At 46.2% G+C, this 19530-nt stretch overlaps 1 protein-coding gene across 5 annotated transcripts in view; it reads right to left on the reverse strand.

The window, feature by feature from the left end:
• The window catches only part of GDPD5 (glycerophosphodiester phosphodiesterase domain containing 5), a 182569-nt gene that overhangs the window by 35303 nt on the left and 127736 nt on the right, over positions 1-19530 (reverse strand). For all 5 annotated transcript variants that reach the window (XM_075491316.1, XM_075491311.1, XM_075491314.1 and 2 more), the window contains 6 exons: positions 18138-18241; positions 11952-12045; positions 11220-11279; positions 7769-7867; positions 5443-5536; positions 1609-1754 (listed from right to left, as the gene is read on the reverse strand). In XM_075491316.1, coding sequence (XP_075347431.1) covers positions 1609-1754; positions 5443-5536; positions 7769-7867; positions 11220-11279; positions 11952-12045; positions 18138-18241 — 597 coding nt within the window. The remainder of the gene's footprint in view (positions 1-1608; positions 1755-5442; positions 5537-7768; positions 7868-11219; positions 11280-11951; positions 12046-18137; positions 18242-19530) is intronic.

Consider the following 19530-nt stretch of genomic DNA (forward strand, 5'->3'; position numbering starts at 1 on the left):
GAGGTACCCTGCTGAACAACACCTGGGCCACAGTTCCACACACAGCACTGAGCGTCCTCCACCACTGCTCTTGATCAACCTTTGCAGCCCTCTGCACCCTAACATGCAAGCAGCATCTTCCCAGATCGGTTTGTTCCATACCGCAAGGAGTGTTTGCTGGCTCCGAGGAAGAACATGAAGCGAAGCGAAGCAAAGGGCCAAGTCTCTGCTGGGAGTCTTGCTCCAGATAAGGTTTACGTAAACTAGCTGGAAGATAGGACTTTGTCTGCTGTTTAGTTTCTTTAGAAGGCTACAGAGGGCACAAAGGCCTGGAAACCCCACAGGAAGAAAACCTCGTAACAGATTTTGTGATTTCCTGCCATGTAGAAAGCATGCAGAGCCCAGGTTCTCACTTGGCTGCTTCTGGCCTTCATGGTTGGTACAAACTCAGTGGGAGAAGAAAAAGCATTTACCATGCCCAGAACTTCATTCCATCACCCACAGAGGCAATATAGTTAAAAGAGTGACGCAAATTAAGCTGGCATTTCAAGGGATTGCTTAAAGAAAGAAATCATTAAAAATAGAGAGAACTAAAATAAAATACTTCTGTGTCATGAGAGGTGTTTATCTCACCTAGCCAACTGCTAGTGCGCACTCTTGAACTTGGAGAGGAGCTCAAGCACGTTCCAGCCTGCCAAATAGGTTCTGACAGCCTATACAGATATTTTTTCTGCTTTGAATGTCAGCAAAAGAGTTAGTTGGATGCCTTAAAAAAAAAAAAAAAACCAACACATTTGCAAGGCCGGTGCCTACAATGCAGTACGCTATCTTGTCTGAAGTCAATCAACCAGCAGAGAGAGATGGAGGTGCAACCATTCAACAGGCCTAGGTACAGAAGCACCCAAACTAGAGACCCAGACGAGTAAGACCAAACACCAGAGGACAGCTTTATCTGAGCCCAGGGCTGTGCCCAAGCCAACACGCCCCATCTTTAGCCTGGACATGTCCAGAAACCTTGGAGAAGAAAGGACTATATGATTATGATTTCAAGGTCTACCCAGAGGCAGATGACAGGAATGTTTCACCACCTCACCCAGTCTCATGATGATCTGCAATGCAAGACTACCATGCAGTCATGTAGGGTCAGCACAGCTTGTTTGTTTGTTTTTGCAGATTGCCACATACTGAAGGCACCTTGCTGTGAGCTGAGTTTAACCAGTGCTGGTGAGGTCCTGCAAAGGACAAAAAAGACTAAGCCTCAACCTCTAAAAAAAAATAAAAAAAAAATAAAAAAATCACAGACTTCTACTGTTGCAACTCAAGGGCCAAGCCTGGAGAGCAAGAGAGCAGAACCAGCAGCCAGAAAAATGCAATGGCACAAACCACCCTGAGCAAGGCAAGGATTGCCCTTTTGTTTGTAAGGCATCTAGAACACCTGGGGCGTGACTTGATTCTGGGTTCATGCCCTGATTTACCACCACAGTAATTCTAGCTAGGAGGAGTGCCTCAAAGTTATATTTGTCATATATCTTCTCTGGAGAGCATCCTGGAGACCATCAGATCGGGTACCGTCCTTTACACGGGCAGAAGAGTCAGACGACACAGTACTAATAATGTGAGATTACTCACCATCGGTGCTCCGCGGTGACCTATAATGGCTGGCTTTGGTCCCAGAGCCTTCTTCTCCATTATGCAAGGGGACGAGATGGTGAGGGGGACGAGGTAAAGTGCAACTACAGCTGCAAGATATGCAGTGAACATCAGCATCTGAGAAGCTGAGATGGAGAGAGAGAGAGAAAGAGAGAGAGAAAGAGCTGGTGAAAATGTTGGTCCTGACCTCCTCACACCACAGGAGCAAAGTCAAGACACCTTCATCTTCCTCCATAGGAGAGACTGGTCTACAGCCGTTGCCCCTAGTACAACAGCAAAGCTCTGTGTTTAGGGGAAAGCATACTCTATTTAAAAAAACCTCTTTGAGCTAATCAAGTCCTGAGGAAAGTTTTCACTTCCTTTTGTAGTGGGGAAACAAAAAGTTAGGCAAATTGCTTAAAGTCCCAGTAATGTAGCCCAAAACACTGCTGATTTCCAGCCCTTTGGGTAGGACAGAACCAAATTTTGCCCTGCCTGACAGCAGAAATAGATCGCTAGTTAAACATATCTACAAGTAAGTCACAGCACCATGTCAGTGCATTTAATATCACGTGGGTTTACATCACTTGCGTTTGCATTGGTGGTTCACCGGCACCACCCATTTCAGCCAGGGTAACGCCACTTTAACTGCTTCTGCATTAGGATTTGTGCCAGCCAGAACTGAGTTCATTTGCAATAAGGTTTTACTGATTAAGTTGGACATGTTTAAATAAATCCTTGGGCTGTGATGGTGCTGCGCTCCTCAGGGTCTCTGCAAGCAGCAATGTTACAGGAGCAGCAAATGCAGCAAAGAGGGTGCTGGCTGCAGCGCTTGGGGCCAGATGAGCAGTCCTGCCTCCCACCCCGTGCCTCACCCTCCCGCTTCCGACTACCAGCGACTTCTCACAAAGTCCAAAGTATCTGGGAATCTTTCAAAGGTGCTGACAGCACAACAGAAACACCCCTTGTTCCCAGCAGACGCGTATGCCTTATAAAGAACAACAGGCACCTTTGAACTCCTGAGCTATTTGGAGTCACTTGAAACCACAGATATTAAAGCATAAGACTTCATTTATTTTTTTTTAATTATTATTTATTTTTCAAACTCATTAAGGCTTTGAAACTCAAGGCAGAACCTCCAAAAAAAACCCCTTTAAAACAAATATTTGCCATGGAAACAAGATGGAGAAGGCTTTTTTTTTTTTTTTTTAAGGCCAAGAAGAGAACAGACCAGCTCTGGTCCTGACCACAACTGATCTTGTTTCACACATAAACAAACTGCTTTTTGCTTCCAGCATCTAATAGCCTCATTCAAACATGTCCCTACAAGCCAGAAAGTAACAGTAGTAACTTTGCCAGCTAATTTTTCCTCCTCTCTGGAAGAGATGTCAATCACCCACAGAGTGTTCAAGGAACTGAATGGCATCTTGCTAAGTGAGTTCATGCTGTGTCCTGTACCATAAAGGTACGGTGCCCTGGAGTTGTGCACTACCAGCATCAAAACCTCCAGACACACACAGGACATTATCCTGACCCAATTCTTGCTCACTCCAGGAACACCACACACCAACCAGGCTTTGAAAATCAGCCTAATTGTCAGGAAAGTCTCAGGCTGTGCAAAGAATCTGGTCCCTTCGTTTCTGGTACTGCAGGTTAGGGATTAAACAGCTCAGATTCAGACTAAAGGCAAGCACTACGTGAAATGCATGGGCTTCCAAATATTTTTATCATTGGACTGTACCCACAAGGAAAGGATGGCCAGGATGGGTCACAGACCACGTTAAAATGGAGCTGAAGATTTCACCTAGCCATGTATATGTGGGAACTGAGACCACGCGCAAAAAAACCAAAATTAAGTGCACGCATGAAATTCAAGCAAAGTACATACTGTTCAATTTGAGGTTGGATGGTCTGTATGGAAGAAGCTCTCCTGGTGACCACCCAAGCCAAGCAAGCAGGATAGATAAATCTCCCACTTTCTACAACACGACACCACCAACAACAACATTTAGATGCAAGCCTTCCTTCTCCATTCCTCCTGCTCTTAGTGACCTCTCCAGTCTAGTTTGGGCTCCTGGAAAAACATGTTTCTCACACTGCCATTTGCTATTCAAGGCTTCCAGGGCTGCTTTGAGTCCAATGTTTTCTATCTGACCTCAGAAGCAAGCTTTGAAAACAAGCTACTACCTTTTAAAACACTGTAGCTATTCAAGAAACTTCTATTCTCCAGGTTCGGAAAAACTAGCACAGGGGGAACAACAACAACAACAAAAAAGTGTAAATGTGCTCAGTAAAAGCCAGTTGCTGAAGATGGTCACATGCCTCAAAAATTACAAGAACAGATTGTTGCACCAATGACTGCAGCTGCACCAGTTATTTCCAAAAAGATTATTATTAGTGAGTGAAATCTTATTTTCCCATTACAAGCGACTGTAGGTTCTCACAGAGATTTCAGTTCTTATCTTCCATTTTTAACACCACCACTTCAAACATATCTGTACCAAAAAGCCTGTAAACTCCTCCAGGTAAGATACCTTTCACAAGTAAAATGACCCTGAAATAACTTTAAAAGATCCAATGGTACAGAAGAGATGAATGTTTTTCCTTAAAAACAAACAAACAACAAAAAAACCCAACCAACCCAGGAGCAGAAAAAGAGAGAAGGAAAACAGCTTCCTGGCTTATTAAAAACAAACAAAAAGCCATTTTCGGGGAACTCGGCTGCAAGAGAAAAAGTATGAGGAATTCAGAAGCAGCACATGCAGTCTCTGCTCTAGGCATAACCACAAATCCTCCCTCAACTGGCAGCCTAATTACATCCTAGGACATATTTAAGAACCACCAGGTACAGCTTTATTGGCATATTTATAAATTAAGGCAGAGCAATTCTTTCTTTGAAAGGTCTCTCTGGATATCAAAATCTTTCCATCTTCAGACACCATTTCCTCATTCTTAACTCCCACTTCTTGGAAGTCTTTCGCAAGTGCTGCCAAATCCTTCCAGGGCTTGTATTTTGCTGCAGGTTAAATACCAATTAAAATAATTTTTCTGGAGCTGGCACAAATGTCTGAGAACATCCATGGATGCCCTGAAGAAAAACACTTCTGAGGGCACAGAAGGATCAAATTATTTCACAAGAAAACCTGGAGGAACAGCTCAGGCTTGGGAGAACCCCAGCAATGAGGTGGGACAGGGGAGATGCACAGAAGAGCTTATTTCGGTGGACAGGACCATCAATAAGATGACCTGGGTTCAGTGTGTCCTTCACCACTCTCTCCTTTAGACCTTTGACCATGTCTCAATGTGCATTTAAGGAAGCACCTAACCATCAGGTGACCAGGTCTCTACTGAGCCCTCTGGGTGCTACTGCATCACAAGCAACAAGTCCGTGAAGGCTTTCAAAAGCCAGATCCACCTAGAAATGCAGGTGAACAAGAGCCAAGGAGATGGGGGAAGGGAGAAGTGCTTATAGGATCCAGGGAAGAACATTGCACGTTAGCTGCGGAGGGTGCGTTTATGTTTTCCAAAGCAGATGGATGGAAGTCTGGATGCTTTTATTCATTGCATCATTGAAAACAGCCCTTTCACCTCCAACCCTGGTGTGCTTCCGACCACAAAGCAGCAGCCGTGGGATCCGGATGCATCCCCAGACCACCCACTCCACTTTCAGCCAGGTTACTCTAGAAAAGCATCTACCTCCCCAGCATGGCTGAGCTGGAGGCTGCTGAGCCCAGGGAAGGAACCAGCACTGCCTCCTGCCAGCTGGTTCCCAACGGGAGGACCCAACACCCCACCAGCCCCTGACCACCACACAAGGACACGAGTGGTACTCACTGGCTTTCTCCGTTCGTGCAAACTGCCCCGCTATCAACCACGACAGGGCTGTGACCGCTGCAAGTGCTCCTATGTGCAAGAAAGGGGCTGTGGCCTGCAAGACAAAAGAACAGGAGAGAAAAAATTATGACAAACACCCCAGCACCTTGCAAATTCATTGATCTTGCAGGCTCCATAGTGCATCGGACCACTCTGTTTCCAGTTGGATTTCACACCATTCCTACATCAGGCTCCCGCATTGTTTTGGCCAACTCTTCTTCCAAACCCTACCATTGCTTTTGGCACTCAGGCCACTATGAAGGCAAAACAGGAAAGCTCTAAACCCCTTCTTGGGGAAGAGCTCACCCAATAACACAGATATTTGGAAAAGGCCTCCTTAGACACCATGCAAATTCAAGTAAGACTCCTGGTGCCACCAAGTTTTAAATTTCTTGTAGTCCAGTTGAACACTGGTCAATGGCTCAATGTCCAGATGGAGATAGGTGACGAGTGGTGTTCCTCAGGGGTCTGTACTGGGACCAGGACTGTTTAGTGTCTTCATCAATGGCATAGACAGTGGGATCGAGTGCACCCTCAGCAAGGTTGCAGATGACACCAAGCTGAGTGGTGCAGCTGACACACCTGAGGGACAGGATGCCATCCAGAGGGACCTGGACAAGCTTGAGAATTGGGCCCACATGAACCTCATGAGGTTCAACAAGGCCAAGTGCAGGGTCCTGCACATGGGTCAGGGCAACCCCTGGTATCCATACAGGCTGGGGGATGAAGGCATGGAGAGCAGCCCTGCGGAGAAGGACTTGGGGCACTGGTGGATGAAAAGCTGGACATGAGCAGACAATGTGCGCTCGCAGCCCAGAAAGCCAACCGTATCCTGGGCTGCATCCAGAGCAGCGTGGCCAGCAGGGCGAGGGAGGGGATTCTGCCCCTCTGCTCCGCTCTGGTGAGACCCCCCTGCAGTGCTGCGTCCAGCTCTGGGGCCCTCAGCACAGGAAGGACATGGAGCTGTTGGAGCGGGTCCAGAGGAGGCCACGAAAATGGTCAGAGGGCTGGAACACCTCTGCTGTGGAGAAAGGCTGGGAGAGTTGGGGTTGTTCAGCCTGGAGAAGAGAAGGATCTGGGAAGACCTTATTGTGGCCTTTCTATATAGAAAGAGGGTTTTTAAGAAAGATGGGGACAGACTTTTTAGCAGGGCCTGTAGAGATAGGACAAGGGGCGATGGTTTTAAACTAAAAGAGGGGAGATTCAGACTAGATCTAAGGAATAAATTTTTCACAATGAGGGTGGTGAAACACTGGCCCAGGTCACCAAGAGAGGTGGTAGATGCCCCATCCCTGGAAACATTCAAGCTCAGATTGGATGGGGTTCTGAGCAACCTGCTCTAGTGGAAGATGTCCCTTGCTCATTGCAGGGGGGTTGGACTAGGTGACCTTTAAAGGTCCCTTCCAACCCAAACCGTTCTATGATTCTATGAACACACTGGGCCGTGTATCACCACGGTGTATCACCACGAGAGAAAGTCTGAGATGGATCCTCTGAGTCATGTTTTTGCTCTCCAATTGCTTGCCACAAATCTTAAAAAAAAAAAAAAAGGGGGAAGCATTTCTGAGAAATGTTAGTCACTTTTGTGAATGCTATTTTTCCCCCCTGTATTTGTGTATATTTGCATACTCCTAAATATACAGCAGTGATCACCAATAAAACCTCCCAGGCCTTTCATGGGCAAAATATTTTTTGGACCCCTTTTTGAGGAGGAAGAAAAAAAGGAATAGAGAGCAGATCTATCAGGAAATTAACAGTTTGTAACTATTTTCCTCTAACACTTATATAGCCCTGCAGCATACCACAAGTCTTTCTTAAAACAGGACTAGAGCACAGAAGTTGCATTCTTTTTTAGATATATATAAATTTATGTGCAATGTAAAAACAAACCCAGAGTACTCCTCCCATAGGACTGGGAAGAGCACGATGCTCCAGGCCTGGACACCAACGTCCAGAGCACTGCTAGCCAAACCAAGTGGAGGAATTGCCCTCTCCCTCCAGCAATTCTGAGTCACACCCAGCCTCGGTATTTTCCACCTCTAACTCTGCAGCCAAGCCCTGGTTTGAGTTTAAAGGAAAGAGCCCAGGAGATGGAGACAAAGTGATGTGGTGGCCTTGAGGACTCCATGGGATTTTTGCTGCAAATTTTCTCATTGCCAAGATTTCAATATTGGGAGTGATAAACACCAAGACAGGGTTTTATACAGTAGAAAGACACAAAGTCCATGAAATGTGGCTGCACTGGCCCCTCTCCCCACCCAGAGAAGCATCCTTGCAGACAACTCACTTGCAGTGAAATAAATACCATCTCCCATTCGTCGTCCCAAAGCTGTGCTATCGATGACATGGTCACCACGGTAGTTATCAAGGTTGTCATCAGGCCAATCTGCAACAAATATGAGAGTATTTACATATTGGAGCCTATCATTATCATAGAAGTTTTACAGATTGGGAAACGGAGAGAGAAAAATTTTGTACGTAATAAATGTCCTAAAACAACTAGCCTTAGGACCCACAAGGAAAGAGGTTGGGCTTGTGTGCTGTCCAAGCATAACCTCCCCTTTCCACCACTGAAGATACAACGCTGGGCTAAACAGTCCCAGGAGGGCACATCTCATGGATGATCTCTCACTTTCTTCACACAGTGGCCAATGGCGTGGGAAGATCAGGTGATTTGCCCGGCCGACAAACTGGATCAGAAACAGCTTAAATACAGATTGGGTTCTGCCAGGCAACTTCAGGAGATGATCCCAGATTTTCCTGGCCCTGCTGCAACAGCCCGTGATGCACCCAGCGCTATGGGAGGTTGGTGGACTTCGCTCAACTTGACTCTCCAACACTTCTGTTCAGGGATAAAACTTGAACACACCCAACAGACAACAAAACACGGCACTTCTCAGTAAAGCGTGAACATTGTGTGCAAGCAAGGCTGTGCATCCCCATCACTAAGCGATCGTCTCTGAGATGGTTCAGCACAACTTTGTGCATGGATGTGACTTCACTTTGGGTCTGAAATGGCAACAACTGTGCAGTCAGCATCCAAGCCATGTTGAAAGAGCAGTTATAACAGATATTGCAGCTTGAGAAGAGGCTCTGGGTGACAGTGGCTGAACTGAGATGGCAGAACAAGACCCAGTCCATCAGCCACTTCCCCCAGCCTCCCTCTCCCTCCATGTGGAAGCACTCAGAAGTCTGAGCGGAGCAGTCAGAAAGAAAATGTCACCTCCGTTTTGAAGGTAAAAAGTTCAAACCATCAAAAACTGCCATAGAAATAACTCCAGCTGTAAAGACCTAAAATCTAGGCAGACTGTCAAAAAATAGTTCACCATCTTCCGCCTCTCCATCTGGTATCTCAGTCTCTGTTGTATCGCATGCCTGCTGGATTAAAAGGATGCTGCTTCTCTGTGTCTTGATCTCATGTACTGTCTAGATCTGAAATCTGTGTGGGAGACTTGGGCAGAAAAGTCCAACTGATATGTAACAGTGAACTAATCATCTAGGATGCACAGGACATCTCTAGACTGATTTCAGATTTACTTAATACCTTAGACAAACAAATAAAAAACCCCGACATTTACAGAAATCACTTTTGTACCCAAGGACATGATTTTTCATTCTAGTTTAGCCCTTGGTTCCCACCTGCTGTTCCTCTCCTAGATGTCCACAGACAGACCTGCCGACAGCACAAGAGGTGTCCATACAACAGCAGTGGCTTACCCTGAGCCTCCAGCTTTCGGGGAACATGAACAAAGCACATGGGGCAGCAGAAGGGGCCAAGAGATCCAGCTGCCCCAGGTTGAAGAGGATCCCTGAGCCAAGAGGCTGCATTCAAACCACCTGCTAACCCTAACCAACCCACGTCTGCACATCCAAGGAAGGATGGGATTCACTTGCCTATTTAAAAGATACCTCCCAGCAACTTGGGACACCTCCCAGCAACTTGGGACACCTCCCAGCTACCTACAACGGCAAGACACCCTATTTCAAGATATTTCCTTATTAAGGACTCTGAATTAATAAAGCACAAAGCAATGCACGTGGACAATTGCACTTCGCCATGGGGCCTTGCATGCAGTAGTCATTCTGCTCCCCCATCCTGTAGTCAGACCTCTGGGCTGCCTGCCAGAGTGTAACACCAGCACACAACCTGGATTGCATCTACTTTTCATCCATTTTATATCCCCCAAAGCTGAACTCCAACTCAGCAGCAACAGAAGACTGTCAACTAGATTTCTTCTGTACAGCCCTAATTCACGTGGTGTTGCTGCCCTGTGCAGCACAGAGGCGTCAGAACAGAAGCGTATCTCCATTTCATCATTTCCTCCTCTCGTGAGCGCCAATTTATTGCTTCTTACCCTCCCCCATGCATCTCCAACTTGGCTTACGATCCTCAGCTTTTTTTGCAGGATTACAGGAGAAAATTGGAAGGAATTGTGCTATTTGCACATACCAGCCTCTCCCACGTGCTTTAATCTATATTTGAAGGTAATTCAGCACAGTTGCAGAGAAGAATATTAAACTTAATCCAATCTCTTACCTAAACCTCCTTAGAAAGCTGAGGGAGGTGTGGGGAAGGGAAGAGAGAGACAGAGCTACACATCTGAGTTGTGATGAAAGGTGGACTTTTTTGGAAGAAGGGAAGGAAGGGTGGGTTTCTGTAGGCAAGAACTAACTGATCTCCACCAACACATTCCTCTTCTGGACTTACTCATCCAAACCCACTAGCCACCTGGAGCGTGTCTGAAAAATACCACTTCCCCCATGAAGAAACATATGTTAGACTCAAGAATCAACAATTTATTTTCCAGCAGCAGTCAGACGGCCCCCACCCCCTCTTTGTATTGCATCCCCTCCTCCCGAGGAAGCATAATTTCCATAGTTTGTAGGAAAAAAAAAAAAAAAAAGAGGGTGGGGAGGTCTGTGCTCTCCCTGTCCTGGGGGGTGGTACATCTGTTCAGGCTCTGATCCTGCAAGATCTTGTCACGTGCAGAGCAACCAATGTCAGGAGGAGCTGTGTATTGGCAGATTCAGGACTGGTCCCTTAATTGCCTATTAGCAGATTGCCAGTTACAACTGAATCCTGCCAAGCCATTTTCTTTGGCACTGTCTCTCCCTGCAGCTTGCTACATACCCTTCCTCTCCCCTTCTGTGCTCCAAACACCAGATCTGCATCTTCTCTTACGTTTCACAGCAAATTTTTTTTCAAACTGCTTTACATACAAATCAGGACCTCCTTGGATTCCAGCAAACCACGACCTGAACATTGCGCACCCCCAGTTTTAACACCTACATCTTCTCCCCAGGCTTTTCCACAGTCAGTTCCTCCAAGCGCATCCTGAAAAGCTTCACATCTGCTTGGCCTCTCCTCCAGGGCTGGGTTCAGCACAGAAAGGAGGACCAGAGAGGTTCATAACGGAGTACCACACTGAGCTGAGACCAAAGTCAAGCTGCTCTAATGACATGGTGTTTCTTAATCTCCAGAAGTGGGTCCCCTGTCAGCAGGTACTCCAAAGCGTTTCACCAACCACGGAGCAAAGTTATTTTCCCCAGGCTTTGACTGCTCCTACTGTGCAATTTGCTCAGTCCTCTGAGATGAGGACACATGCACCACAGACGTCTAAAGTTTATGCTCCTCCCAAAACCACCATGAAAGCAAGTACCACATACACCACCCGCTCAAGACTCCTGTCTTATTGAGATAAGACAGGCTCCTTTCCAAGCTGAGAAGAGCCATTTACCTTGTGAAGCCAGTGCAGGTTCATTTGCTGTCCCACAGCTATGTGACATAGTGCTAGTATCTGGGAGGAAGAAATCAGGAGTCAGGCAATGGCACATCACAACCATCAAGCGTTTGCACATGCAGGAACACACCACCACCCCAAAAGATAACCCAACGGGCCAGGGCAGAAAGCAGGGCTCGGGTGGGGATGGGTCCAGCAGACAACACCTAGCTTATCTGTACAGACAGATCCTCTCCAAAGCCAAGGATGTGGAGGGAAAGACCAGCATCCAAGAGGCAGGGAGTTGGAGAGTCTGGTCCATGGGTGCATAGCTCCTGGGACCTCAGGAAGCACTGACTACATGGGGCCAGGTACCAGCATACTACCTCAACGGACACCACCTTGAAGGTCCCAGCACCCCGGGATGAGGGGAAACAACTTGTACTTGTGATTGGCAGATACACCAAGGTGGGGTTGGGGCTATACTAAGGGAGACAAAAGCTGTATTTCTCCTCAGGCCAGCTGCACCACCAGTATCAGGGTCTCTGTCTTTGCTCTTGATCATCTGAGGTCAAAGACCATGCATTTTTCACTTTCCATTTATTTTAGGTAACTTAAGGCAAAGAGAGAGAGGAGAGGGAAATCACTTCTGAAAGGAAAATTGCTCAAGTCATAGGTGGACTGAGAAGTTCATACCCTTTTTCAAACAAATGCACAAACCTTTAGGAAATGGCATTTTATTCTACTCACCAGTAACACTGTAATGTACGTAAAGCCGGCAGCAGTTGTTACAAGTATCGGAATGGACCAGTCACTCCAATATCCCATTCGGTTATATAAAAACCTGAAAGATAAGAGTGAAGGACAGATTAAGAACAGATTCAGCACCACAGCAAGTTCACTAGGATTAGACAAAACTTTAGAAAATGGACCTTTCGGTTTCCACCATACAGATGAGAGATACGCAGCAAAAAGAACAAGCCACTCAAACAAAATCCAGTGTTCGTGCTTTCAGTCCTCATGGGAAATTAACTCTGCAAAGAGCAATCAGACAATTGTGTCAAACGCAGCAACAACGTTACTTTGGGGGGAAAAAAAAAAATCATACAGAACCAGAACTTGAGTTTTCAGAAGAATATTCCCTACGAACAAGGGAAAAGTATCCCCACATGTGGTGGTGGTTGCCTAAAGAATAGATCCAACGCTGTCCCATGTTCTCATAGACTTATAAATACAATATAGAGATAGTATCAAGCACAGGGGAAGAAAATGCATGTTGCTGTGCACAGCTATGCTATATACTCAAGACGCAAACTCTTTGCAGAGGGACGAGCCGATGGAAGAAATTGGCTCTCCTGTACCTGTCTGAGATGGTCTCTTATTCCAATGGACTGTAGAAAAGGTCCAATCCTGCAAGAGGGGAGACTGTCAGGAGTTGGACTCAGGACTTCCCAAAATGGGGCTAGCTAGAGGAACTGCATCCTTCTGATCTTCTCATCTTCAACTGACTGAAGGGTTGGTCTGCCTAGCCTGAAGGATGCCTGTGGGGTTTTTTTGGCTGAGTGGGTTCCCTTGTCCTGGTCCTTCCATTTACCTTAAAACTCTAAGTAAGAGAGGGGCCATTCAATGGCTTTGTGATCCAACCTTGGCAAGAGGCAGCAGCAACGTCCTGATGCGCTGGAGGATCAGAGCAGGGACTGAAGCAAGTTTAGAGCAATACTGAGGTACAGATGACATCCTACAGGTATATCTCCAAAGCATATATCTCCAAACCAGGTTTGGTTCCTCTAGGACATCACTCACCAGTGAATTTCCCACAGTTTCACTGCACACATGCAGAAGAGCTGTCATCTCATCAAGGCTTAGCAGCACAAAAGCATTACGATCAGACTGTAATTTGGCTTATGATCAGACTGTAATTTGGAATATCCAAAAATCCACAACACCTAAGAAAGCTTGTGTTTCCTTTTTGCTAGTTGGTGGAGGACATAGCTGTTATTTTGTTGATCACATCCATTGGGATCTGATGATGTCCATCTTGCCTTTTTATTCCTAAAAACTGGATCTCCTGTGCAGGTCCCTTGACCTCACTTTGTTTTATGGCAAAACTGGCTTTCAAAAGGGTTTGGTCTATTTTCTTCCCTTTCTCAAAAACTACTTCTGCTGTGTTGGCCGACACAATGATGTCATCAATGTATTGCAGATGTTCTGGAGCTTCACCCTGTTCCAGTGCAGTCTGGATCAGTCCATGGCAAATGGTAGGGCTGTGTTTCCACCCCTGGGGCAGTCGATTCCAGGTGTACTGGACACCCCTCCAAGTGAAAGCAAACTGTGGCCTGCACTCTGCTGCCAAAGGGGTTGAGAAGAACGCGTTAGCGATATCAGTTGTGGCATATAACATCTTCCTTGAAGGGATACCTTTCCTTCACACAGGGGTCACCTCCAGAGGCTGAGGACTTGTGCCCCTTTTCCAATTGCTTTGTCAATGCTTGTCGTGGGGGTTGGAGTAGCCACAGTGCCTGTCACTGTCCATGCAAACCCTCTGGTACAGCAAGGACAAGATGGTTATGGGGTGGATGATGCAGCAGGACTGCTCACACACGGCCAGCAGAAACACAAGCCCTGGAGCAGTGCCTGGCTGCTGTGATCTTCTGTGTGCCTCTGAACACAAGGACTGCATGAAGCCCATCCTGATTTACCAATCTCAGGATGGAGTCCTGCTGAAAAGGAGGAACCAGATTCTGAACACACCTGAGCAGAGACTCCAGAAGGCTGAGTTGAGACAGACCTCACTGTATTAAAGGATCTCATAACACAGTAGACATTGGGCTTCTCCAACATCTGACAACGAGGGGCTCAGATCAAATGGTTCCACTAGCCTTCTTCCTCAGCCCTACTCATCGGCTCATTCAATAAACTGACCAAGGCCAGGACCCAGGGTTTTTCATTGCTTTTTTTGGTTAAAACGGACACAAATGCCACATGCAAGCAGGTCAAAGACTCAACCTCCTCCCCACCACTCAAATCCAGCATCATTCATCAGCCAAACTCTGGCCTGACAACTGCCCCATCCCTTCTGTCCAGGAGTAAAGCTCCCACGTAGGATCTGGAGAGCAAGTCCTTGGGCTCAACAAATACGAATCATGTCCAGGTTCTGCTCAGGGATTCAAAGAGCCATAAAAAAAGGGATATGGAGGGAATCGGACATGCTGTTAGTAAAAAAAAAAAAAAAAAAAAAAAAAAAAAAAAAAAAAAAAAAGAGAGAGAGAGAAAGAAAAGAGGGCTCCTCTGAAGTCTTTGCTCATGGCACCACCAAGAGCTTCCTTAGCTCAGCTTCAGTACAGTTAAGTTTTTGCTCTGATATCCCCTCAAGTGTCCCTCAAAGTGTCAGGTCTTCACTTGATGTGCAAACGACTGTTTTTAAATCCTGTTTCCATGGTAATTATGATGAGCTTTCTCCACAACTAAGGAAGAAAAAATTTGCTACACAAACTTGCATTTATAGTCCTGCTCCAGAGAGAACACAGCCAGGTTCACAGATTACAGCCTCTCTCACATCCTTCATTAATCGGTGTTGAGCTTTCTGTTGCAGTACATAGCTTGCACACTGGAGATCTGAAGTATAATGCAATTAAGCGTAGACACCAAAGAGTGAAATGCCCAAAGCAATAAATGAAAAAAAAAAATATTTACTTAAATTTAAGAGTCACAAAGCCCTTTCATTTACAAGAACCTCATTGCATACTCAGCCTCGCAGAAAAAAGTTAAAGGCCTGCAAGCAATACATTCTGGGCTATAATTTTGCCTGGTCTTTCTAAAGCCCATTTTAATCCCAGAATAGTCCCTTAAGTCTTTACAAGTTTAAAGGCCAAATACCTGCATTTATGTAGGTAAACCCTATCACTGCCACAATTTAGTTAGGTCAGTTTGGTTTTACATAGATAGGTGCATCCACTGCTGGACCACAAACATGCTGCCTGAACCGCAGGCAGGGTTTGCTATGCTCATCTGTAGGTTTCTGCTACCTCTTAAGTCACCTCTGGCAGCTGCTCAGCAGCATTCAGCAATGCTCTGCACATCTGGGTTAAGAAACAAAGAACATCCTAATGAATTCAAGTTTCAAGTACCATTTTAACCAAAAGAACACAGAAGACAGGTATTGCAGCGCATTGTAGTTCCAATCAGAATAATGAGGTTTTACATTAGCGTGCTAATAACCCTGCTGAGAAGGACCTGCGGTTATGGAGGACATGAGGTTGAATGAGCCAATATGGTACCTCCACTGTGAATAAGTCAAACCACATACTGGGTGGCATTAAGAGACGTGTCACCCACGGACGAAGGGAAGTTGCTCTCCCTTCCACTCAGTGCTGGTGAGGTGGCACCAGCGTCACCATACCCTGGTTTGGGCTTCTCGGTTCAAGGAGGATGTGTAGGGGGTCCAATGCACAACTACCAAACCAAGACGGTGAGGCACCCAGGGAACATAGCTTACTAGCAAAGCCTGAGGAAGCTGGGCTTGTTTAGTCTCGCAGAGAAGAGGCTAGGAGATGATCTGGTTGCTGCCTATGCTGTCTGACAGACAGTTATGAAGATGATGAAACCCAGCGCTTCAAGAGTCACAGACACTGTCACAAGGGGAAATGGCCCTTAGAGGTTTGGACTAGAAAATCTTCTCCTCACAGAAGGTAGTGCAGTGCTGGAACAAGTCCCAGAGAGGGGGGAAGTCTTCAGCCTTGGGGTTTCAAGACCTCAGTCAACCTGGTCTACTGCTAGCAATAGTCCTCCTTTGAGGGGCTGGTTGGACAGATGACTCCAGTCTTTCTTTACCTGCTGTGGTGGGACAGGCTGAAGAAGTTCATTGTAGTTGCCTGCACGTGAAGTGAGGAAGGAGAGCTCACAAGGATGAGCTTTGGAGAGCAGGAACAAGCTCAGCAGCTCATCACACCAATGCAACAGCAACTCTCTATCCCAGTGCCTCCAGGGAGCCCCTGACAGTAGCTTGGTGTGCTAGGTCCTGTACAGAGATGGTGTTTGCCCCAAAAAGCCCTTCCTCTAGGCTGAGAGAGGTCATGGCTGGCAAATAAATCAGTGGACCAGAGAGGAAGGCAATAGAAACAAGTATCAAAGAACCACTGTCCACAAATACGGCCCAGAAGTGATAGCCACTGAGGAACAGCAAAGATGGGGTTTCTAAGAGCCAGAACCCCACTGTATCTCATCAGCAACAGGCTCACAGCTCTGTCGGGTCCAAAATGACACTTTCATCTCCTTTACACCCCATCTGATGAAAACTGTTCTGTTTTAATGGAGCCCACATCTATGCTGGGAGGAAAGAGGGCCAGGCTCAGCCTGAACGGACCCAGTGGAAATTGTTTCCTCTCTGCTTGGAGCCGGCGGGGCTGCAATTAAAAACTTGCTCCACATTATCATCCTCCCTCCCAGCCCTTTCCGCAGTATTTCAGGCTGTTTTTCAGAAACCCTGCTGTTCACCTCAACCTCTGGTGCCAGTGTGCGGAGCAGGGATCTAATTGGGGTTAACAGCACGTACGCAGCGCTGACCCATTTTCAGCGCTGAATGGCAGCGCTTGAACAGATGTAGCCCTGCTATTTTGCATCCAGAGAGCCTCTTCCATGACTGTTGTGCACAAGAGGGCTTGCTTTTCCAGTGCGATCAATCCAGAAGTGCTTCTAGCACCCTGTGCACACTGGGTTGCATGGCAGGGGAAGAGGCTTTGGTCTGCAGGTGACGTGTGTGGGCATTTTAAAGCCCAAATACCTCTTGTATCCAGAGCAGACCTGCACATCTCCTCCCATTCCTGCATGATCATTTGCAAAAACATTTGCAAAAACATTTGCAGCGCCAGGGCTGCAATGCCCGCTGACAGCATTCCCAGGGCTTTGCTTCATCTCGGCATGATTTTTTTTTTTTTTTTAGCCCTTTCTCAACTTTGAACTAAGACAGATTTGGCTTTGCAGTGGAGCAGACTAGAAGCATTCACATCCCTTACTGAAGGTATAAGCTGAAAGAAAGAGGAGTTCCAAAATGCCCTTTTAAAAAAAAAAAAAAGGGGGCATTTTTTTTCATGCTAGTATTATAAATAATCAAGAGCAATGGTGATGGTTTCCGTTCTCAGAGTGCGGGTCTGAGCAAAGAGAAAAACCACACTCCTGGGAGGAGACAGCTCATGTCATTAAGTTAGTAAACACTCTCCCTCACACAATTTCAGCATCTAAAGCAGGTGATTTATTTAAGGGATCAGCTACCCACTGCATTTTAAAATACAGTTTACGTATTATATTTGACAAGAAGTTGATGTCAAATCAGTTTGGTTAGAAGAGAGCCCAAGGTACTGTCAAAATGTTTTAAGATGCTGCTGGGATAGTAACAGGGAGAATAATTTCCAGCACTGGGGGGAGCTGGCAACACCCTAAACTCCCCAGCACATCCCACTGGAAAGCTTGTTTTCAGCTGCCTCCAACTTTGCAAAATTTTCCACACCCATGTCTGCTTCAGGCTGAATTTTTGTCATTTATATTTTGTGGAAAGTTGCAGCCAAATTGCTCAGCCACTTCCAAAACCAGCCAACCATAGAAACAAACAAACAAACAAAAAAAACCAACCAAAAAGCTTCTACGCGATTTCAGCACCATCTTTGTTTGCGCATGCTGTTCACCAGGGAGCACACCTACCCCAAATTCCGTTACAGCCTCGCAATGGAGACGTGAGGGCACGTTACATCTATCAGTGAAGACAGGCAGAAGCAGCTCTCCTTCAGTCTCACTTCCCACCTCGCTTTCCCTTTACTGTCATTAACAAGTCCATCTGAAGGACCCAAATGCATCCAACCCAGTGTCAAACAGCTCGTAGAGGCATATGATGGCAGCCAAACTTGTTAAGGGTTTGCCCCTCTACAATGTGGAAACCCGACTCACCAGTTGATTTCATTGTAGTCATTGTGAACTTCCCACCAGAAGTAAAACCAGACCAGGGTCAGGAAGAAGGACGAGGTGAGGATGAGGAACCAGAGGCGCTCCCACTGCAGATGGAAAGAGAAGTCAGCGTTAACACTATCCCGTTTCAGGGCCAGCGCCCCATCCTGTCCCACATCTCACCTAGAAGCTGTTGAGATTGGATGGAGTAACTAGACATTGCCAAGGGCAGATTTCAGACCTTTCTCCTCTGAGGAAGGTGGAGATAAAACCCTGGTCCCCAGCTCTGGGCGGAGAGGTCATTTAGTAGAACCATCTTATGTATGGCTGGGACAGCATTTCTCCAGCTCTCAGGGCATGTGGAATGAGGGAGCATTTCTGGATACAGAGCTGGTTTTTTGGGGTTTTTTTGTTTGTTTGGTGGTTTGGGGGTTTTTTGTTTGCTTTTGTTTTTCGAGGCAATTGTTTAGTTAACTTTTCCATTCACATGTGAGAGATGCAACTTGGCATCTTACTCTCTCATGGGTTCGGCCTAAATGGCTGAGTAGTTATCACATGGCAAAGACTACGCAGCCGGTTAGGGATGCTACTACTACACCGACATGAACCTTTACTCCTTCCCCCAGAGCACTCAGATCCTGCAGAGCCAAACCACCCATCCGCAACATTTATTCCCACCACCACCACATATGTAAGTGTTTTGCAAATAATACAGCAGGAGGAGAGACCACACCAGCACCGGATGAAAGATCTTTGCACCAACATTCAGTTTTGATTAATGTTTCAATACTCCACCCACTGTCCGCCCCCCCCCAAAAAAAAAAAAAAAATCCCTAAAACATCTGTTCAGTGCCCCACTCCAATAGCATGGGTAAAATCCTAAACCACAAGGACATCCATGAAGAGAACAGTGTTACAAGAAAACTGTCCCTAACCAGCACCATTTCCATGTGCTCCTTGTTGGTTTTACTCTGCAGGCATTAAATAAGCCCACGTGTGTTTCCATTCCAACTAGCATCCAGCCTGTTCAGAACAAAACACAAATAAATTCATTATGGAAAATATTCAAACGAATCCTCTCTTCCCAGAATGAGCAAGAAGGGATGAAAATTGAAAAAGTGTATGAGCAACTCTACTGCTATAATTTCCTTCTAGACCCTGAGCACACCATTAATCTCTTTTGAAAATGCCCTTTTCTCTAGTGAACTGTCTCATGGCTTTTCAATTATGCAAAACAATGTAACCAATATAAACACTGTTTTGGTGATATAAGAAACACTACTATTCTTTGCTTTCCCTTTCCATCTTAAGGGCTGAAGCTATTTACTTAACTGTGTATTGACTATGTTTCATCATGCATCACCCTGGATACCAATCTTGTGATACAGCTCTTCCT

This window comes from Mycteria americana, chromosome 1 (assembly GCF_035582795.1).
Source record: "Mycteria americana isolate JAX WOST 10 ecotype Jacksonville Zoo and Gardens chromosome 1, USCA_MyAme_1.0, whole genome shotgun sequence".
Classification (NCBI taxonomy): domain Eukaryota; kingdom Metazoa; phylum Chordata; class Aves; order Ciconiiformes; family Ciconiidae; genus Mycteria; species Mycteria americana.